Here is a 23,609-nt window from a genome sequence, read left to right as displayed (position 1 = left end):
TAAGCCGACGTGATCACGTTAAGGTACATAGTTAGTTGTACATACAGCACCTTCTTCTTAATCCATCATTACATAATAATAACACCTAACCAAACCTAAAGCCACCCAGCGACTACAATAGCGAAGGGACTGAACATACACCATTGTTGATATGTATGTATATACCTCTAATTTCATACAAATAATGGAACAAGACGTGGCTGGCTATGTAAGTCGTGTACCACCTTATTTTGTATTTTTCTGAGATGATGATGACCGGCTTATTGTGCGGTTGGTGGTTCTGTTTAGACGGACCTTTTGTTGTGAGATACGTTTAAGACGGAAATCCAAGAAGCAATTAGTAATTGTCTGTTGTCGGAACTGGTAGTCTCAAATTATTATATGACTCTTACAAATAGAAGACTCTGTCTGTCTTCCCGTTACGCCGCACCTGTCCCCATAATCCTCATTTCCTCCGTTCGATATGTCTCACACCAACCACACCAACTGGTGCTCGGAATGGTACAACTTTCCCAGATTTTTCCTTTATAATGATCTTTACTCGTAAAGTGGTCAAAGTTTCAAAATTAGGACAAATTGGCTTACATTTTGGGGTACTTTTCGGTAGCACTACTGAGGAGCACCAGCAGCAGCAGGGATTTGGCCATTAGTGACTCTCCTGTGAACCTTGGTCATTAGTTAGTTGTTGGTTAATGTCTATCGTCTCGTTGATTCTCGTGTTATTTCATTAATGACTTTCCGCGTGGAGGTCCCACCTCATCTCGGTTTCTTTGAAGGTATCCCACACCTTCTGGAGGGTACCTTCTTACGTAAGCAAAAGTAGATAATAATATGCGATCCACGTTATCTTTGTTTCAGTAAAACACGACAAGATTATGTATAAAAAAGAACAAAGTGGAATTAAAAATGGAAAAAGCCACTTATGATGAATTATGATTGACTATGCACCCATAAATATTTTTTTTGTATGTAGAAGTTCATCAATTTCTCATCTGACACTTGACTTTATTTCTTTCTTTCTTTCCTAACAATGCCTCCTCTGCAATGTCAACTTTTCGTGTTACATTATTTTTGGCACATGCATGAATTGATCTGCCAGAGAATGACAGAAGAGCATGTCGAAATTTCCACGGGCTGAGAGTAAAATCCTCACGTGCACGTTCGGTAATACTTGAGCCAAATACATCAAAACATGTCCATCCACTCCGTAGTCCGTACTACACCACATCCGACGAGGAGGATGAAAAGGGGGAAATAGAAACAAGTTTGAAATCTCTCTCTGAGCCTTCGTGTGTTGTGGTATCTGGCCGTTTTACGTACTTTGCTACTCATGGTTAGCGTTAGCGAGCTGTTGGTTAAACCTTCCTTTTACTTTGGTCGTAGTAGTGGTTTCGTTCTGCTTTGCTCAACCATCTCTCCTGAATCTCACTTTTCTTCAGCAGAGATCCGAGTAGTACAAGTCCTCCAAAATCTCGTCGGCACTCTCAGAACGGCTCCAGTCCTCGAGCGAGCCACATCAGAATAAAGATTCGATCTGGGTTTATTTTTATCTCGTAAATATCTCAAACTCGTTGCATTTCCGAAACTAAAAAGCGTCAAAGTATTGCTATTAAAGAGAACAAATCCTATTACCATAACCATCCATTCATTCCTGCGACTCGTCTCACCCTGCCCGTCCGTTTGTTGAGAAAAGTGAGACAATTTCCCATAAATATAATAAAGAAAAGGACAACTGTTAAATGACAAAAGTGTTATTACCGTCGTTCTCATCTCGCACCGGTTTATTTGCCTGGCTGCTGCACAGTCCATCTCATTAGGGGACATTAACATTACGAGAACTTGTCCTGACTCACCCGACCAACAACCAGAGCAATTTGTACCCATTGGACTGGGGTTGGTTGGTCTTTGAGGTAAATTATAGAGAAGAAGAGTGGACCTCTCTCGAAGTCGTCTACCTAAAACAATCATTCAAAGAGAGATACGTGATGTGATGGTGGTGTGTCAACTATAAGTCCGAGAAGAAAATTGGTCCGTGTTTTTGTGTGGTTTATTTGTCGGTGAGACTGAATCATCATCATCAGCAGCATCATTATTATTTCTATTCATCTTTGTGGTCCCACTACATATTTACCTGCCTGCGACAAAATTATGTACCAGTTGGTTTGTCTCCTCAACATGCTCAACTTGTCTCACTTTTATCTTGGTTGATACAAGAGGGGAAAAATCTTGTGAACATTTAAGAAAACAAGAAGTTTGTTGTCTACCTGGCGAACTGAACTATCTTGAGAGAAATCAGTGAATTCATAATTTTCTCTTGTGAAAATAAACGAGGAAGAATTGTGAACTAAAGAACGGAAGCGGAAGCGTGTGTACCGAGCCAAGAGTTGTCCTTTCCTCGCTTTGTTTGTCTACTACGTCCTGTGGAAGGAAAGGGAGAGAAAGGAGGCAGAAAATAGGAGAGTGTTCCCCAATTTAAATTCTTTTATTTCCCAACTTTTATCTGATGCGGAGTTATTCGTCGAGCGAGAGACTAAGAAAATGTTGCGAGATATAGATCAAGATTTGTAAGGAGTAATATTGAACAAGAAAGCAAGCATGTAGTAGTGTGAACTGTGAATCTTATTCATAACGCAAAGTTAACCATAAGAAGATTTACAAACTAAAAGTTTTGTTGTAAACGTTTTACATAGTTTATAAGACTTGTAGAAAATAGAATGATTAATTGAAATCGAGAGAAAGTTACCTTGAATTAGGAGAAAGTGGGGAAAATGAAATCCATTACAACCACAAACACCGTCACCACTTCTACGACACTGCTCGTCCTCTTATTGTCGTCGCTAGGTGCACACCTGGGTCACGCTTTTCCTTCTTCTTCATCACAATCTCAAGTAGTGGGGGAAAGTACTTCATTCTTGCCGAATGTACCAATTACCTCGGCAGAAAAACCTGGTCTCATCTCCTCCTATAATCCAACCTCCTCGAGAGGGATTGAAGAAATCCCATCCCAATCAAAATCAGAGGCAACATCAAACAAGTGGTGGAAATGGTTGTCCCCACCACGTACATCTGCACCACCACCACAACAGGACAGCAACTTGACTTATTATTATTCCTATCAAGAGAACAAGAACTATTCTCAGGTTGGGGTGCAGCAACTTTCTCCAACTCAGCCAAATGGGAAGCGACAGATTGGAAACTCATCTGGAAATCCTATTTCTTTGGATTTGCATGATAAAGTAAATGTGGAATGGGAGGAGGAGGAGGTGAAGGTGGGAGGACGACGAAGACGAGACGGGGTGAGAGTGACAGATGTGAATCCAAAATTCGGATTCCAAGCAGGATCCGAGGCATCAATACATCTTCAGACGGAGGAGGATGATGCCATTGCCAAGCCCGATACAGTTGCCCTTCTTCTTCTTCCTCAGAAAAAGAAAAATGTAAATGTGGACCCCTTCATTTTCATGGCCAATAACAATGTTACGAAACGGTACAGTTCTGTTTCGATAAAGAATAAGGCTTTCCCCGCAAAGGGAGAAGAAGATGGAGAAAGTAGTACAACACAATTTTCTTCAAAAGATAACAGTAAGAATGAGACGGAGACTAATCGCACCTACATTCATCCTTGGGATGGACCTGGACAGAATTCCAAAACAGGCAGCATCAGTTCAAAAGGAGAAATACAAAGTGACGACGTGGTAAATATCGGTGCAGAAGATACCGCTGTTGAGGACGACAGTAAAAAACAAAGACTTGTTTCAAAATATCCACAACGAAATGGTGATCTTTACTTTACGCCGATGAAGACGGGGAGTGAGACGAAAACTCCGCCGCCGCCGCCGTCATGTCTCCCCATCGTTGTCAATCAGACCTTCACGGTTCGAAAGTACGGGGGAATAAGGACGCCAACTTTGGACCCCGACATGGACAAATGGACTTCAGTCAAAATGAGTCAATGTGTCGCAACTTGCATCGGCAGGCTGTCATTCGGCCAGAAATATAATGTAAGTGGATATGTATTGAGCATTTTTGTTACAATATGCATGTAGCATATGGACGTTAAGTATTTTTCAATGACAGACAGCCACACAACATCTTTTAAAAAAATATCTAGCAGACTGACAACTATTTTACATTTGGAGTTCAAAATTTCAAAAGTTTTGCGTATTCCATTTCATCAACTGACAAGTAGAAATACATCTTTTCATATGTACCACTTACTATTCAGAATTCTCCCGTTTTGCTTTTGGTAAAGTTTATCTGTAAAACTAAAGAGGAAGTTTCTTCATTTTGCGATATCTTTCTGGTCGTCGTTCGGTGGTGGTGGTGCCACAAACACACGGCACCCAACCAATTCAATTATTCATCTGTCTAAAAAGAAAACACATTAAGAACTCGAGAAGAGAGAGAGAAAACATGTATAAGATGCGTTCATATACTTGTGCACTGCATTCCAAAATACACAACCAAGTATTTACTTGTAAGAAGAAGTTGTGCCACGAGCCGGCCTGCCAACACCCACGACCCGATATCTCTGATGCACTCACTTCCTTTACAAAGTGTGAGACACAACTGGATGGAAAATATCTGTCTGCACGACATTTGGTTGTTGAAATATTTGAAAAGTGCCGAATTTGAATTGGAATCGGGCGAGAATAAATAGGAAGAGATTCATTATGATCAGTTTTATGGAGACTCCATAGCTTCAACTTTCTCACCCACCCTCCTTCTCGCAGGGAAATTAGGTAGAGTTTGTTATAAAAGAGGTTGACTGAGATTTATTGGAGTGGATTCTCTCTTGGTGAATGTAGAATGTGGGGTGTCTTAATTTGTTCACTTTTTACGTTATTTTATGCATTTCAGATGTCACCGAGGAAGAAAGGGATAAATGAGGGAGGAGGTTTTCCTGTGAGAATTGCAGCCCCCCTCCCAAGTCCAAATTATAATGGAGACATCACCAGCTCCCAGAACCATTTCGATGATGAACTGGTACGTTTTTATATGTATTAAGCAGTGGAAACGTGTGATTTGAAGGATGGGCTCTATTTTTGGATCCTAATTGAGGATTTTATACCGTGACCATAAAGCGTCATGATGCGACAGTAATGCACAATAATAATGTATAAACTATTGTGGAGCAACCTTGATTTGTTAGAAACGGTACAATCTACATATAAAGTCTGGAACGGCTTAGTTCGTGACATGTTCTGAACGGGACCAGCTTCTCGTTTTACTAAAATTTTCCAAAACGAGGGAAAACTACGAGCAGACCTTAGAACAAACTGGGCTTAACGTTAATTAAGTTGACAGAGACAAATACCAGGTTGAATGGAGACTAGAGAGCAAGTTCCTTGTTTTTGCATCTCTTGAATTCGGAATCAGGATTTGGATTTGGTTATTAGTCTTCCTTCCTTCTCCGTTTTCTCTCCTCGACTGCTCCGTCATGGGAGATGTGATCTGATTAAAAACGTGAGAAAGTTAACAAATCTTAGTTAAGTTAACATGCTGCTTCTTTCGGAAATGATCACTGGCTTTGCCTTTCCTTTCGGTCGGGATGAGCTCCATGCTCGAATTGCGCGTAGATCCTGGAACACGATAAGGAGGCAATTTAATTCATGTCTGACGCTATGGAGGGTATACACATACATATTTAGATGGAGGTCTTGCAAGATGAACCGTCACCTCCATTCCTTGGGTTAATTTACATAGCAGTGTCACTGGAATTATCAAGTTTGAATAAATATTCGCCATGTGTTTGGCCCTGCAAACTTTGAATCTCATCTGCATTCATATTTGCATTCGTACATAGGATACTCATTATATTCGTCAAGTCTGTCATCAACATTTCTAACCAATTCTATTGAAAATCACGTATCAATTTTCTTCTCCAAGGTTCGCAGTCAGTCATTGGGATGAATGCAAAGTGATTATTTCATACAATGCCAAATGCGAGATTTGCGAATCTAAACTATATAAAGCAGGCGAGTGTATCGCTGCTGGCTGGCTGGCTGGGTCGGTGGCTTAGTTGAGAAGTTAGCCTCTCCTTTTCTCTCTCCACTCTGCAGAGAGGACAGGAGAGGCTAACTTCACTAATGTTGTGGTAACGGGCTTATCGACGGGCCTATTTTGCACGTCAATTGACGGGCTTCTACACTAGTAATACATAAATCGCGAACTCTTTAATAAGTCGGAGTGCAGACGATGCAGGGATGTAATTTCAGAGAAAGCGAGGCGAGCCATGCATGCATTTCAGAGAGGGCTTCATACATATCATTATTATTTGCTTAGCGTCATTTCTCCTACATGCCTGCCCGTCAATGTCTGGATGTGACAGGCAGAGAGGAAGGATGTGAATGTGAAGAGAGGACCTTTCTAGGTGTACATTTCCACACCGAATTTCCAGAAATAAATATGCGAAATCTGCTTGTTCAACAAAAGACTTAATTAGACTTGATGACAGGGAGCGAGAGGTGACCCAAATCTCCGTCATCATCATCATCCATCCATCCAGAACTATATTATTACTAATTCTATACCTTGATGAAGCAAACAAAACTGCTTAAACGACAGGGTCGAGTTTCAAACTAGTTACTTTAGCCTACTAAATTAGCACCTTATTAACTACCCGCAGCAACTACACATCATCCATCTCATCATCTACCCACACACACAATTAATTCCAATCGTCGTTAAGTGGGTGGGCGACTGTAATTTATAACGTTGATGAAGTTACATATAACAAATATGTGCATTCAAATTCTAACTGAACTGACTACGATGCCAAGAAGTGGCAAAGTGGAAATTGTGGTGAAACGTTGATCTAAAATTATCGCTTTCTTTTCAAAGTTGTTGAAGACGACATAAATAAAAGAGCTGCCATAAAAAACCTGGTCATATAGCATAATTCTTTTATACCCAGTCTGACCCAACCTTTCTACATTTGCTGGCCTATAAATATATCAAAGAGCACACACACACATTTCCGAGAAAACATTCAACTGCTCTCTCTCGGGATCCAAATCTTCTCTGATTTCTTCTCAAACAAGTCCCTGAGCAGGGCAGGCCGGAGGATCAGAGGTGGAGGAAACAAATCTCGTTTGAAATAGAATTTTTACTACACCTTGGGGAACTCTAGATGGGTTTAAATCACAAAATCTGACTCACTTGTTCATGTCATGACTGTACTCTCGCCCAGCCCGGTTAAAGTTGAGTCGAGGGAGTTGCGTTCCTCGGCTGCTGCGGCGACTTTTGGTCTGCCTGTTTGAACCCATTGTTATAAACTGTGTGACAGAGTGACGCTGATTTCCTATAGGAAAGGGTTCATCAAAAAATCTTGTGATGGATTTACCACCAACACGATTGTTGGAAATGGGGCTTTTCCATCCAAACTTCCTCCGAGAGTTACACACTTCGTAATATATAATAGATCACGCGGTACTGGTTGCGATCATGTTTTTCCTACTTTCCGAATCGAAACATGTTTCCACAAAGCGAAAGGAAAACATGCTGGATGAGACGTACCCTTCCTCTTCTGGTCTCCGAAAACCATGTTCCCTTCAACTTCTGGAGTCTCCTCAAGTCCGACATTTTTTTGGCTCTGCATCAACAACAGTAGCATTTCATCACTCAAAAAGCTTCCAACCAATCCAATATCCGAAAAGAGAAGGTTTTTTTCAGACACCTTTTCCCCCTTTGTCAAGTAGTAGCCGTCTAGTCAAGTGAACTTTCACTTTTAACTAATTTGCCCTACAACCTATATGTAACATCAAAGGGGAACTTTGTGATTTGCAAATTTGTGTACACAATTTCTGCAATTTTTTAGCGATCGGAGCGAAAAGGTGTTTATATAAAAGTTTTTTTGGGGAGAAATTCAGATTAGTTGGCACCCATTCATGCAAGTAATCATCCTAATTTATAGTCTGGATCAAGAAATAGGGATTTGAACTAATTTCTATAATATTCCCCACCGTGATGGAAACTCGCATCTTACACGTTTTCTGCTAACAACTTCTACAACTTTTGCATTCCTCGAAAACTCCGAACCATGCGTCACTAAAATAACAAAGAATGAATATAAACCTCTAAATTTGCCTCTTGCTTATCTGCCTCCACTCCTTCCCTTCACCGTGAATCTTTCCATTCCAATCTCAAGAGAGGTGTAAATCAGTCCTGTGTTTTTACAAACGATCTGAACGGTTGGCTAAAAAAGTTTATGGAGATAAACTCGTTAAATTTAAACGAGGTATTAGATTACATTGTTGCGAGCTCCCCTCCTCCTCCTCCTTTCGCTTTCTAACTCCCTCTTAAAAACGAAATCTTAAAAGAAACACCCGCAACGGTAATTGAACTTGTAGGGTACGGAAAAATAGAGAAGACAGGCGGGCACCGTACTTACGCCACACACAACAAGCAAGTCTCTCTTAACGGGAGGAAAATAAATATGGCTCATGTTGAGTGCCTGGTGAAAGGAGGTTTGGTTTCATCCTCACCAAATACTCCGTACGTAGTATTTGGTAGTGAGTAGTTGGTTATTATACTTTCCAACAGCCTTTTTATGGCTTGGTTAATTTTAGCCCAGAACTTTATTGCAGGATCTGTCCGACAACCTGCCACACACAGATAAATGGCTCCCTTTTCTTTATTCAGCCCTTGAAATGTTGAGCTTATCTGGTTTTTGAGGTATTTCGGGTACAATTCAACCCAGAGTATGGGTAATAAATCCTGTCGTAAGCCAAACAGCCAATATTATAGTGGAGCCAACTCTTTAACACAATGACGACGACGACGAAGCTCACTCTCTAATGAATTATTTTACAAAGTGAAAGGAAATTAGAGCAGCAAATGGTTCATACATATTTTATTTATACGGATACTAAGGATTTCTTCTGATTTTTATGCCATCTCAAATTAATTGGTCCACATGGGATAATAATTGAATAAAAAAAGTTGACCCTATCTAAGAAATGAAAATTTTATGGTGAAACTTTTTTATCAAAAAGAGGGAGAAAAAGAAATAAAGTAATTTTACATTTTACTACATTTTTTCAGTGTATGGAACGAATTTGGTAATTTTTCTTTCCATCCAATCCATCCATCAGTAGTTCACGTACGCTCAAGAAAAGCAACTCCCATCCTTTTAATAAATTAAAACCATGAACTTTACAAGTCCACCGACCGAGATAATAAAATAGAGTTTGACAGAGGAAATGTCCCAACTAACTTCATCACATTATTGCCTCGCCGAGCAGGCCTCCTAACTTGTCGTTATTGTTGTTGCTGCTGTATAAAGCTCAACTTTTAACAAAATCAAACTGCACTTGAGTTTTGCTATGTACGAACAAACTTTATGAATTTGGTTCAATTTCCTGCCCTGCATTTTAGCCGGTTTATCTGAGCCATAATAAGTTTAGAGTGCGACGAGAAGGCTTTTTATCTACAAATTTGTCAAGCTTCGTGGAGGGTCCAGAATAAATAAGAACACCACTACTGAACATGCCACTGCAAAAAATCCTGGGATGATATATCACCCAGAATTAAGGCGACAAAGTAAAAAGTAAACACGCAAAGTCATAATTTTCTCAGTAGAGCCAACCCCCATGATAAAAGTTTCAAGTGTGGATATGTCGTAATGTTATCGGCTTATGGCATTGAACTTTGGTCTCAAATCCGAATAGATTTTTTTCTCAAACGGTTAGTTAGTTTCAAACACACCTCGCTTTGCCAAAATTTCATTTTATGGTTCACTCCTCAGTTTATTACTCAAAGCTATAATAATCTACAGAGGTATGTGATCTAGTGGCACATTATAAAATCGCATACCCATAAAACTCAGTCTAAAATCATGAATTCTTCGTTTATTACTTGAGAGGTTCATTTGCATTTCCATTTTTAGAAACACTCCGTCTTATTTTAGCTTAATTGAGAAACAATTTATATTCACCCCCGTTTTGACAGAGATGAATAGCGCGTAGAGTAATAATTGTCAGAGTGTTATCAATTATCCCGTCCCGAGATCAATTTTTTCTCGTTTGCCAAGCTTTTACTTTTCACTCATCAGAGACGACGACGATTTTCCAAGCAAGTAAAGTCGTCATCACGAGCTGAAGCTGAAATCAGCCCAGAATAGAAATAGAGTTACAATTATTATCAGAGCGAGAATTCCCCATTTTTCCCCTAACTGCAGTCTCGCGATAAAAAGCTTTTGGGAAATTCATCGTCTAAATGTCGCAACTCTTTTTTCTCACCAAATCCATAAAAGTGTTGGTTCAAGTGAAAATGAGTCAAAAACTGAGAAAACTGAGAAGACTGCCTACCAAAGTGAGGTTCAATGCATATTACGTAATCATCGTCACACCATTCTGTGCTCATTCTACAAGGACAATCTCATATCTCGCCAGTAAAAATCCACTCTCTCGAGTCAGGCAAAAATACATAATTGATTGCTTTCAACTTACTACGAGAATCCATCCATTCCAAGAATGCAACCCTTGAATTTGAAGTGTGGTTGAGTAATTGGCTGACACTGACGGAGGGGTAAATGAATTACGTGCAATTATTTCTCACTCTCAAACATATACCAGAAGCTCTCCCTCCAATAAAAGTCTGGCGGACTCACTGCTTGGTAAAAGTTAGCTGAGAACAGCTCTATTGTAATGGTAAAAGTAAGTAATAAAAGTAGTTAGAAGGAGACAAGGCGAGGAAAAGAGGAGCACAAATTAGCACCATCAGCCAGATTGTCAATAGTGATTTGCTTCGTAATGGAAGTAATTAAATACTTACGAAAACAAGGGCTCACTCAAATATCTCAACAACGCAGGAGGCAGAGTAGCAATTATTTTTATACCACGAAATGCTGAGGCTACCACTTTAGCATATTTCTACTATTCCGCGACTGAGAATATATATGGAGGAAGGAGAAGGAATGAATGTTTATGTTTACGTTTGGGAACGTCTTTACGGAGAATTTTAGAATTTGTTTAGCACATTCTTGCGGTAGTAAGTGGAGAGTGTGGGAACATTAAGCCTGGTGCGTGGGGAATTCATCTCTCGAAGAAGAACGACAAAGAGTGGTGGCTGAATGAGATAAAAGCAAAGTAACGAGTTGGATGGATACGAGGAGGAAAGAATAGGAATAAATTAGATGAACAAATCAAGCCCACAAATCCTGATTACAAATAGCCCCCCATGTAATGCAAGCTAATGTAATGTGTATCTTATTCTTTTCTTTATCTGATTCTCAAACAGTTGTTGTCAAGTTGCCAGAAAAGTTGCAACTTTCTACCCCAAAAATCATCCAATAGTCCCATTTCCATCGCTCGGAATTGGAAGGAAGCGGAAGAAGAAACCAATAAAGTGAATGATCCAGCCGAAGATGTCTCCTCAAAACGTGTTGTTGGTCGTGGTGATGGCTCTAATCACGAAGTTGGAGTGAAAGCAAGAGGAAAAAATGACAAAAACTCATCAGTACGAGTCGATGCCAAAAGGAAAATTATCGCCACCACCACCACCACCCAATTTCATCTCCACTGGCCCAAAGTTATTTCTCTGGCTTCTTCCTCCATCATCAAAAACAAAAGCCCTGTCATCCTGTACAATGTTATGGTTTTGGAGCAAGGAAATGATGAGACGACTCAGCAGCAACAACAACGCTTATTGCCTCCTCGCTGGAAATTGATTGACCAAACGGTGGAAACGCAAACTCAAATCTCATTACTGACCTGGCATGGACCTTGTTCTCGACTAAAACCCAAGAGCCATCATCATTCTGGTTCTCCACAGGAAACAATAATATTGGATGAACTACATGATCACCTCGTTCAACAGCATGAGCCAATTCTTCTCAAAGTGGTGGCAGTAGGGTCTCAAGGTGTAGAGAAAGTTTTCTCGGGTCTTATAATTCTGACGTCGGCGGCGGCTACTCCTTCTTCTCCGTCTCAGAGTGAAGATGAAGATAAATCTAAATCGACACTGGAATCAACATGCTGTCAGAGTTCGATAAATGGAGCAGAGATGCAGCAGCATTTCGATAAAAAAGTAAAGGGGATCAGTAACCCCCAGAGAAATTCTGACGCCACTCGTGCTATAATTCTGATGAGTCAAGAAAATAAAAATTTAAATAACATATCCTCCTCCCCGGATGAAAGTGGTCGTAGCTTATTTGTAGCAGGAGGAAGCAACAACTCCCCATCCAAGCAACGGCAACCACCAAATTTATCTGCCAGTGAGACTCTGGTAGTTCTGAATGGGGATAAAAATTCAGAGAAGGATATCATCGCATCCAACAAAATTAACTTCAAAGAAAGCAGCAGCACCAGAACTTGGTTGGGTTCAAGTAACAAGACTCGCACTCGTGCTGGTGGGAGGGGAGAAGAAGAAGTGAGTTATAAAGTTGAAAGCGATCCAAACACCGGAGGCCAAATTGATACAGACAACAACTCAAATGAAGTAAAGGATAAGGAAGGAGATGCAAATAGGAAAAGCACAACAGAGCCATCATTTCAACGGCACGATTCTCTTCGTGGTGGATCCAATCCTGTGCTTTCTTCCAAAACCACTTTCACCACAAAGTCTCAACAACAATTCATGGAACGGAACGGTGGCAGCAGCTCAAAAAAACTGGTTCAGCCACCTACTTCCAAAAATGATGTTGATGACGAGAAGAATGACGCCAACAAGGACGACTGGGGGCTTCGAGCTGTTTCAATGGTGTACCAAAACTTTCTCGTGGTTACCGAAGTGCGCTGGAATGTCCCGGGTGGTTCGGTGTCAAATCAAGAAGAGGATAAGAAAAATGCCTCCAGTGATAAGAATAACAACAGTGCTGCAACGGTTAAAAGTAGCAATTTAGTTACTGAGCCGGAATCAGGAGGAGAAAGTAAGCAAGAAGGGACAAGATATCAGTTTCTCCTCACATGGGAAATTTTAGGTGGAGGTTTGAAAGGGAATTTAGTAACGGATATTGCCGGGGGGACTATTAATCTGTGGCCGGATACGGCCTATTTCGTGCAGGTATGGCATTAATTAAAGATTCTAGGCTTGTATCATTGTTTCTAATATAGTATGAAATTAAGTTGTGAGATGTAGTATTTGACACAAATCTTAAATACGTATACGACGCGCAAAATGCAAGTATAATACGATATTGTATTTTATCCAATAAATCGTTCCCCCTGCAGGTCGGACTTCTAGATCCAGATACCCCGTCGTCCTCCTCGTCCGAAGGGAAACTTCCATCATCAACCTCATCCTCGGAACAAGAACAACATCAAAATTACATGAGTAATCTCTTGGGGATGGAATCAATAATATTTCCATTAGCCGACCCTGGAACTGGACAACCCAAACTGACTTCAACTAGTCAACCACTCCTCGTCAACACGTCCTCCGTCGCCACGAGCCAGAAACTTTCAATCCCGGCACAATCATCATCTCCATCTCCATCACTGTCCCAACGGAGTCGGAATCTACTCCTCTTGCCCAAACGAAATGACGACAAGACCAGACACAAATCTAATAATCTCCCACCGAACGGGGAGGAAAAGTCCAGGCGAGGAAAGTACCTTCCTCCTCGTACTTACCGTTACAACAACGAACCATCATCTAAGGTGAAAGTGGAGGTGGTGGTGGATAAAAAAAAAGCCGACTCAGTCCTGAATAGGAACGTGAGACCAATAACAATTCCTGGTGGAGGAACTGTCAGCACAAATGGAAATGACCATTCTCATCTTACCAAGAATAAGAATGTTCGTCCGTCGTCGTCGTCGTCATCATCATCATCATTGGATGAGGTGGGGGATCACCATTCAGCTCCTGTCCAGCAGCCACTACTGGACCATGGCCTTCTTCACAGTAAAAAGTATTACCAAAAGAATTACAGTGGTGGTGGCCGTGGCCCTAGTGATAATGGTCCACCCTCCTCCTTCTCCTCACACCACGGCATGATGGGAGACAGCCCTGGGGGGAAATCTCTTCTCGTTCGAGGAAATAATGACAAACTGCTGGAAGGGGACGACGATGAGAAATTATTTCATGGTCACCCGCACCACCAACCTCAGTACAGAAATCACTATCTCGTCGGTACAGCAGGCAACGCAAAAACTACCACGACAAATTCCACCACCACAAACGATAAGACTGCCAATATCAATGATAATAAAAGTAATAACTTGGAAAAGGAAAGGAACATCAAAAAGAAAGCGAATGGTGGCGGTGGTACTGAACACCATCGCAACAATCCTGCTGCTGCTGACACCCATCTGGGCTCGGCCTACAGACCGGAAGGGTATCAAGGCCTCTTCGCCCTCAACTTGGGCCTGGGTGGCTACAACTATAATTACGACCACAACGAGGACGGTGAAACTACGGAGAATGAAAGTAATAAATTCGGTAACGGGACAAACAGTAGGTCAGGAGATACCGGTGCGAGTGTAATTTACAGTATTTTCGTCCTCGTGGTCGTGGCCTGCGTAATATTTTTATTTCTCGTCGCCTTCATCGGCTTCTTCGTCGTGACTTCGTCAATTACGCATACAGCGCATTACTTTATTCCGAAACGCTTAAGGATTTGGGTCGTTGGGGGGAACAGTGAGAGTGAATTGTTGGCTGGGAATGAGCAGGATGCAGAGAATGAAGAGAATGAGGCGGGGTTCGTTGATGGGAGATTTGTAGAAGATTTAGATGATGATGTGCCCGAATGGGGGGATGATGTCGGAGGAGGAGGAAGGGAAGGTCACCACCACCACCACACACAACAAGACGTCCTCATGACGCATCGGGACATTGGAAGGACGTAGTAGTGTACCTGAGCTCAATTTGTTGAGAGGAAAAAAAACGTAAAATTCTAGACTTTTTTTTATCAAGAAGATGCCTCACTTATTAACCACCTCAACGTGAAGGTAATTTCTTGAAACTTTCATTTTTATTATAAGCTGCTTACCAAGTTTTCTCGCTTTCTCGGATAAAATGTAGTTGGTTGATAACCCTTAAAAAAAGGAAAGAAAAATGTTGTGCCTTCACTCAAGCCAAGCTGTCTCGACCAACCACGCCCACTCACACACAAACTCCTCGATGCCAGGATGTTGGCTGGGTGGATGATGAAACGTATAAGACAGAAGAATATTAAAACGGACTTTTTCTCCCTCTCTTTCATAACATTTCACGCTGCTTTTCCTTCTGCAGTGGTGCCGCTGGTCGGAATTTTATTGCTTTTTAATACTGCACACAATTTGAAATATTTTCTCCGCATGAGGGATGACGATAATATGTCATGGTGCATAGTTCTCGGCATAGTGCGTGGTGGGTGGTCGTAGTTTATTTGCCATTGTTGCAGCAGTCCTCTCTTTTCAAGGTGGAAAAATTTTATGAAATATTGTTAAGCTAAGAGAAGGATGGAAATAGGTTCCGAAAAAATGGTGCATTACTCCTCAAGAACGTCTCCCTGTGTTCCCATATCAGTAAATTACTCCAACTTTCTCTCCAAGATTTCCCAGCCTGGAAAGGGGTCTCGAAGACAAGAAAGAGGAGGAAGATATCGTTGGTGTGGATGGATGGCCAAAACATTTGTCTGCATTTCCTTCAAATATCCTCCTTATCTCGCTACACGTCTCAATTTGCCTCCTACTTTCTCCAACTTTCACCACGCTCTTTTCCCATTTTTTGTTGACATATTCACATCCTTTTAGATTTTTATGTAGGAGGGAACTCAGTCCAACCTCTTATCTCTTCGCAGCACAAATAGATTTTCTGCTGATAAAGCAATTTCTTTCAGCTAATCCAAAATCCAGCATAATGCGTATACATAAATACATATGCATAATAATAAGAATTTCTACCACAGCAGATACTACTCGATCCAATTGAATTAACTTTTCATGAGTGTGCAGTAATTGACCCGTACTTTAAGTAAAGATCACTTTAAGAAGCTTTTATCCAACCACTTTCTTCTTCCTGGTTATAGACGGCACGTGGAGGGAGCGCGTTATAGAGCGATAAGTGGTTCCATTACGGCTAATTATGTTTCTATTACTTCTTCCCTACTCCTCGTACGGACAAAACCACACGGCTGATTGTTTCGGGGTGTTCTTAAATTCCGAGCACATGGAGAAAGTCTTTTCCTCCATATATTTCCTCCTCGTCGAGAAAGTTCTCTTTTTGTTAACTCTTCTTCTTATTCTTCTCCTTCTACAGCGACCATCTTCTTCTCAAGTCCCAAGTCCAGGCGTTATCTTTCAGAAGAGAAGCCTACCAGTTTTTCATTTTCATCGTCCCACTCCACATCCACCACGGTAATAGAAATGGGGAAAAACTGGAGGAAATCATCTCCAGTAAATCATACATTATATCGATTGCTTGGAAGAAGAAGGAGGAAGGATAAAAAATGAGACCTTCGTCTTCTTCTTCGACTCTTCATACTTTTCTGTTTCCTCTGTTCTTCTGGTGCGGGATGGGGTTGAAGGCGACCGATCAGAACGCGAAAGGTCGCAAGTTATCCATATGTGGAGCAAAAATATGTACCATCCAATCTGTTATCTCATATGACGAAACGCTAAAATATATCCAATGGAAGTTCTATTCGCACTACGCAGAAGATTTTTTCCTACCACAATTCTCTCCTGTTGTGCATGTATATAATAATTTTTTGTAATAATGCTAAAATAATTTTGTCAGGATTTGGCAAATTGTCAAAAATTCACAATATTTTACACGGTTTCTGCCGAGAGAGTAAAAGTGACGGAAAGAATGTAGTGAAAGTGAACAAAGTTACTAGTTCACCCTTCACCAGAAGAGAAAACCTGATAATGTTGTTTTTTGGTTGGTTTTTTGATTATTATGGACTTTGGTAATAAATTGATGTCATGTGAAATATGATCCGGAATGGGATGGCAGGACTTATCGCGGCATCTAAGTGGCCTAAATACTTATTATACGGCTACTACAACCACCGCCACGGCCACCACCACGACTACTTTCTCTCCCTGTAACTAAATCGAACCGAGTAAAAGAATCAGATAGAAGGAGCGAGACTTTTGATGCAACTTTCTCTTTTAGTGGGGAAAAGTGGAGTGCTGGCTTTCACTGCACCACCACCAACAGCAGCAGAATTTAGCCCATTTTGCAACTTAGAACATGAATGCCAAAACTTCTCCTTTTTTGCAGCACTTTACTACTCAACTCAAGGCTAAAAGTGGACAGGGATAATATTTCTGCAACATACAACATGTCACGAGTACATAATGTAATATGCGTCTTATTCGTGTGTATGTATGTGTAGCAGGAATGTCTTCCATTAGTCGGACGCATAAAATTTGTAAATTTTATACGTATTACATTTATTAGATTATTATGTATTCAAAGCCACCGACTAGGAAAATATCCCGTTATCCGTTTCACTGTTTACTTTAAAATTTCCACATGCGTAGCTATACACATATTTACATACCATATAAAAAACTAACCAAGTAACTACTTATTTCACTATTCATTTGTTACTCGTCTCACAAGTCTCTCCGTTCGTGATGGCCTTGTTCTTCTCGCGATAATAAAAATAAATTGGAATAAGGACAAGAGATAAAGAAAAGTGATTCAGTAAATTCCATAAACAAAATGAGTGGTAGTGAATGGGGCAGAAAAATTAGATTCATTGCTGGAGTTGAAGCAGAAAATAAAATGTCCAAGGAGAGAGAAAGTCAGTCGACTGGATAGCACCAGTCCGTTACCAGAGAATCATGCTAACGTCGTAATACCTTATGAGCGTGGGGCTCGTGGCTATATCACATTTTCAGTTTTTTCTCTTACTTTCACTTTCCATTACGCAACCCGTTTTTTATTCTTCTTCCAATCATCCCATATTTATTACAACGTCTGCAATATGCAATAAATACAAACAGTTGTCTAACTTTTGTCGTAATATTTAAACTTTAGAGAGACAGAGGATGATCTTCTATTGTCATATTTTATTCTATGGATGGATTAGTCAGATTGGAATGTTAGGCCCCGTAGCCGTGGCATTTGTCGGGAGGACAGAATCCGTTACTGCCTTCGGGAGGACCGCTGCAACATTCGCAATGTGACCATTGACGCTCCCCATTCTTTTTGTGGGGATGGCGGCAGTACGCCCCGTCGGTGCACTGGGAGGCAATCATGCAGCCGATGTTGCCCGCTTTTATGACACATTTGCAACTTTCTTCGGATACGACTTGGTCAGATCGGCAGGAGCAGGCTCCACCAGTGCAGGTGAAGGAATCAGGACACCGGTTAGAGGTTTCGTCTGTAAGGAAGGATTGGAAAGTGGGGAAAATTGTTGGGTAAATAGGGGTTTAGTTGTTATAAATTGTTACCACACTGACGACCGAGAGGGCTGTCTGGACATGGTTCCACAGAATTTAGGGTTATTAATAGAAATATCAGTGCGAAAATGAATCCGAAGTTGGTCATGATGAAGTTTATAGCGTAACGAATTAGATGTGATGAGCTATAACATTAGGTGGTATTTTTAAGTGGAGGTGTAAATATTATTGAAATCAATACAATAATGTTTAATATAACAACAAAGTGCACCATGAAATTACTAGCGTATAATGAAAATATTTAAAACACACGTCCATTTTCAATTAAGTATTAATATACATTACAAATATTTATTGTTCAAATGGGCCAATTTATTTACATACATACATGTGCACATAAGTGTTGTTATAAGGTACACATTGCATACTTTAGTAATTTAGATATGATCAATTAGGCAGATTACAACAACGAACAATTTTGACCAGAGACTGAAATATGATAAGCTAGCACTTCCTCTCCTACAGTCACTTGCAGGACATTGTCCATTGCCGTACCCGGACGTGCTACCCTCACAGCAGTGACATGACGTTTTCGAACTGTAACGATAATGATAGCATTGACCCCCATACGTACAGTCCCCCGATCTCCTGCAACCATCGGTTCCAGCCCTTAGTTTGCATTCGCAATGGTGGTTCGAAAATACTTGATTGTATCCACCACATTTACACGTATTGTCGTAGTAGCAAGTCAGTCCGTGTGGGCAAATATCTGTATTGTTGCCGTGTGCTGTATAAACGAAATTAGATTTATAAAAGTGGTTCACGAATTTATTCGAAAGATATTTATGTATGTGAACGCTTACGGTCACATCTTTGCCCCTCTGGACTATTGCATGGAGGTTTTGCCGGATTGGGGTGATTTCCACTGACAAGTGTGAAAAATGCGAGTATCACTAAAAAATTCATAATTTTGGGTGCTAGCTAAGCTAAATTGAGTCAACTCGTTTTTTGCCAGGCCTTTCTATTACCAAATGTATGCGAGCAATATTATTTGACACTTTATCATTCTATACATGTTACGACAAATGAATTGTTTCCAACACAAATTTTCATTTTTGAAGAAATTAAATTTTAATTATTATGTACTGAAAAAATAGTGTGAGTGGACCGTTGCTAAGTTGGATGATTGAGATGACCCCCTAGGTCAAATCCGGGTCAAGTGATCCCACACCCTCCAGTGGGGTGTCAATCGATCGGTCTAGATCATACGATCACTTTGGTATATTATAGAATTTTGTGAGATAAGAATTGGCTGAAAAACTTATATTTTGGAGATATTCTTCAAAATAAACGTTTTAGCTATCGAAATAGTACACTCGAGATTTTTAGCTTAAAAAATCAAGCTAAAAATTAGGATGATTTCCTCCTCAGGAATTAAGTCTCTATGTCTGCCTGTTTAAAAGATATTCAAGGTTAAAGTCGTTGGGCCGGACAAGGGGACTTTCGGCCCAAAGATTTAAAAATGAAAATTTTTTTCAAAATAATTCATTTGTCGCAACCGTATGGGGCACCGCCCATAGAAACGATGTCAGTTAATCGTGGTATGCGAGGAGAAAAATTCACTTTATTATTCACCTTAGCATTACTTAGAAACTAAACTAAACTAAAGCAATTGCTTTACTAGTCATCATGCAAGTACTGCACAATTGCTTGACTTGTGTAATTATGTAAGGCTTTTCCCTTATACAATGATAAAGTGTCAAATAATTTTGCAAGTATTGATTGATTGGTGTGTCGAAGTTGAAGGACAAATTGATAATCTTCTCACTCACATATAGCTCGTCATTTCACATGTGTTTTTTGTCATTGGAGAAGAATATGCAATTTATTCAAAAGAACAGTACCTATTTATAACATGCCATCCCGTAACACCAGTACAGATCTGTATTAAGATCATGATCGACCAAAATGTATTTATGCAATCACGCCCAATATTTTGGTGAACACTTTGAACTTCACATTCCTGTCACATTCAAATATTTCATGCTGACATTCAGTGTATTGGATTGCATAACCTGAGAAAATGACAGAAAAAGGATCTTTTCCCCTTTCGAATTTCGAGAAAAGAGAAAATTTGAGACGCATTTTCCAAGAAAACCTTGAGTATCGGACATATTTAAGTTGCTTTGTTTTTGTTTATCACAAAGGCATCTGCAACGCCCAAGTCGACGAATGTAAAGCATCAATAAAATGCTGGAATGCCATTTGATGATTTGTGTGGGTCGGGTTTAGCGAAAATTGAATATAACTCCTTAGTACCTTTACACAAAGGCTACGTGCACTTTTAGCCATTTCCTTCAATTGAAATTTGTCCTCAATATCCAAACTTTAAATTATGAGTTTATAACAATTTGTGTTACCGGAGAAAACTAGTTTTCCTTAAAGAGGTCATCATGTCGCAATTAATTGAAGATAGGAAACTTTTTTCTTAGAAAACAAGGTATTTAGTACGGCTTAAAATAATTTACGTTTCGTACGTGTAGGCCATTAAGGAGATATGATACTCGTCTCGTGCACCATCCTGGGTCGTCTGAATTTTTCTCCTAACCTCTCCTCACTGAAGAGTTTGAAATCCTGTAATGTTGTCGGAAACTTATTTGCGAAAGTTGCTGGAGGCGAAGTTGCATAAACTCGACATGTTCTACTCTACAGATATCAACATTGCTAACGACCTGTCCTTTGTCCCATTGTGAAGTCGGAAAATTCTTTTTTTAGTCGTGTTTTCTGTAATTGTGCCTGATTTAATCTCTAACAGAATAAATAACTAAAATTCGGTTGACTCGACAAGATGTGAGAAAAATTTACCTCTTCACAAACGGTGAAATAAATAAGAGACCTATTGTAAAGTACAGTGACCTCGCATTTTTTAGTTGTCTTTTAGTTATTTCACGTTATATCTGATCAAACAAAGTTGACTTAACTGGTCACCTTGTCCCAGAACTAGATAATTATTGCGATACAATTTCAAAAAATTTTGGACACTTTCGTTCATATACATGGAAAACAAATGACGACGACACTGGCGCAGTGACGGGTCGAATAATTCAAAGCATAGGAATGAAGTATGTTAAACCAAACTCGGGCCAAATGTTGCGTGAAGTATTATTTTAACAATTTGGGTCGTAAATCAGAAAAGCCTAAAAGCTAGCAATATATAAACCACTACATTTTGTGATGTATTATTATTTATTGCACAAAACGGTAGAATGGAATAATATGTACAATATATTTGTAGGTATATTTAAGTGTAACTGAGAAGGACGATTCTCCTGTTATTTATTACCCTTACGACTCACCCACCCACCCGACCAACCGACAAGTTGAAACAGAAGACGGATAATTCACAACTTTTTGATTCATCCAAGTCCCAAACGTATAAATGTTCTTTTCCAGAACGCCAACTCACTCCTTGTGTCTCCATTAGTTTGTTTTTAATATTTCCATAATTCAATTTCGTACCCCACCAGTTACAACAATGCAAACGAACAAATTTAGTGACGCTGTACATTTATTATCGTGTCAGGATAGTGTGTTTAGTCGTCCCGGAGCGGAAATATTCTTAACGCTTTGCTTTTATCTCTGCATTTCGTTGTAGAATTTGCACAAAAAATTGGAATGGTTCACTTGTGTATATACACACTTGCATATGTCTTGTTGCTATAATAAACCAGTGCTGATCTATTTTTGATGTGTTTCGCAAGAGGAAGAAGAGAAAGTCTAAAAACATGTTGAATAACTAAAGAAAATATTATTTGTCTGTTTTCAGATCTAAATTCCCCGAATATCCATCCGTTCCGGGGATAAAACAGTCACCTACATGTTACGAAATGTTGAAGTCACTTCTACATTTATTCAGATATCAGCGAATCAGGAAATTTGATGTTCCATCAGAAAATCTATTGGAAGGATGCTGACGATGCTTCAGTATTATAAATCCAACTGGCCTCGGATAGACTATAGAAAGAGGCACAATCAACCCTGACCTTTGCGGCCATTTGTGGGCTAAGACAAAATCAATGAATTCAAATTGAAAAGATCCAAGTAAATCCTAATGCGATACATGGTTGAGCAAACCCATAAAAAATCACGTCTGAGGAAAGTGCATCATATGTCATAAGCGATCTCTCATTACTTCTCTTGACGCATTGTAATTTATCATGTACAATATTGTTAAGCATACAAAATAGCTATAATAATGGTAACGTCTTGCTTTGATCGAGAAGCTATGTATACAAAAAAATTATTGCTACTACTTAAGTATTATCTATATATATATACAGAGAAATGTAACTTTACTGTTTGAAAAATAAGACATAAAGCTATATCGTTTAAAAACTTGGAAATTTTGATGAAATTATTGCATAAGCCAATTTCAAATAATTTCCATATTACATTTCATCTGTCCTTGTTTTACTGCTGAGGATGCAATAAAATGATAAAATTCGAGTCTGGAAAACTTTTTACAAAAACAATAAAATGCGTATCCATCGTCTGGGTCGATTTATTATGGTCATACATAGCGTGCATTATTATGCTTATGCAACTTTTATATTAAATACAGACTCATCTCCATACACAAAGTTGTATATTGGATATCGACTCTTTGGATGGATGGACGAATCCTAATATTGATGCACCTCACCGACAGCGTCTTTTATGACGACGGTGACTCGCATTGTAGTCGAAAACACAACCCTTATTTTTACTCTCATTACACACCCTTGTAAAAAACTGTTACGGTTTGATACAGGAATTTTATGAGAAAACAGCCTTACTCCGCTTTACACACAAACTTAATTTTATCCAGTCTTTGTCCCACCCGACAAATGGAATTGTCTCACAATTACTCAACACTTTTCTTCGCACATTTTATTCACGCAGAGCTCCTGGACTTGGAAACTTCATAGTGCGAATCTATAAGTGAATGTGTTCACGGGGAAATTGAGAATTTTCTCTCCATGGGCATCTTGAGAAAGTCTCACTTTCCTTCTTTCCCTCAAAATTGCTGCTCTGAATTTCATCTCGATATTCATAACGCTTCCCTTCCTGCAGATCTGAGAAGATATTGCGATCCTGCGCCAATTTTTCACTAATCCTTCCTTCCATCCATCCAAATGAGAGTATCAACATCCACTTTGGCTTGCCAACATCAAAGGAAAGGTGATGCTTCTTTCCTATTTGATATTCACGAGATCAAGGCGACCAGGACGAGCTGTTGGTGAAAGAATGAAAGGGGACGGATGGACGGACACGCTTCATCGCATCTCA

The 23,609-nt window shown here is 39.8% G+C and overlaps 2 protein-coding genes and 1 long non-coding RNA gene across 5 annotated transcripts; 1 reads left to right on the top strand and 2 right to left on the bottom strand.

Annotated features, from left to right (window-relative positions):
• Window positions 1–1,412: 1,412 nt before the first annotated feature.
• On the bottom strand, window positions 1,413–11,172 carry LOC118435186. 3 transcript variants are annotated; one of them, XR_004834563.1, is made up of 7 exons: window positions 10,777–11,172; window positions 10,452–10,519; window positions 5,644–5,714; window positions 5,318–5,582; window positions 1,759–1,955; window positions 1,633–1,668; window positions 1,413–1,534 (listed from the first exon to the last, which is right to left on the bottom strand). It is a non-coding gene; the product is annotated as an uncharacterized LOC118435186 (long non-coding RNA). The 3 variants fall into 3 exon arrangements; XR_004834564.1 differs by lacking the exon at window positions 10,777–11,172 and adding an exon at window positions 10,561–10,719 and having other exon boundaries at window positions 10,452–10,483; XR_004834562.1 differs by lacking the exon at window positions 10,777–11,172 and having other exon boundaries at window positions 10,452–10,719.
• On the top strand, window positions 1,528–22,813 carry LOC110848831. Its single transcript, XM_022096160.2, has 5 exons — window positions 1,528–4,001; window positions 4,861–4,986; window positions 11,242–13,005; window positions 13,173–14,891; window positions 22,108–22,813. Exons 1-4 carry the CDS (start codon window positions 2,769–2,771, stop codon window positions 14,787–14,789), a joined length of 4,740 nt encoding a protein of 1,579 aa, XP_021951852.2. The 5' UTR covers window positions 1,528–2,768; the 3' UTR covers window positions 14,790–14,891; window positions 22,108–22,813.
• LOC118435184 lies at window positions 17,645–18,530 on the bottom strand. Its single transcript, XM_035850693.1, has 2 exons — window positions 18,333–18,530; window positions 17,645–18,262 (listed from the first exon to the last, which is right to left on the bottom strand). Exons 1-2 carry the CDS (start codon window positions 18,427–18,429, stop codon window positions 17,982–17,984), a joined length of 378 nt encoding a protein of 125 aa, XP_035706586.1. The 5' UTR covers window positions 18,430–18,530; the 3' UTR covers window positions 17,645–17,981.
• Window positions 22,814–23,609: the final 796 nt, after the last annotated feature.

This window comes from Folsomia candida, unplaced genomic scaffold (genome assembly GCF_002217175.1).
Source record: "Folsomia candida strain VU population unplaced genomic scaffold, ASM221717v1 Fcan01_Sc004, whole genome shotgun sequence".
NCBI classification, from domain to species: Eukaryota; Metazoa; Arthropoda; class Collembola; order Entomobryomorpha; family Isotomidae; genus Folsomia; species Folsomia candida.
Note: the sequence above shows the minus strand (reverse complement) of the source record. Positions and strands in the feature narration are given on the sequence as shown.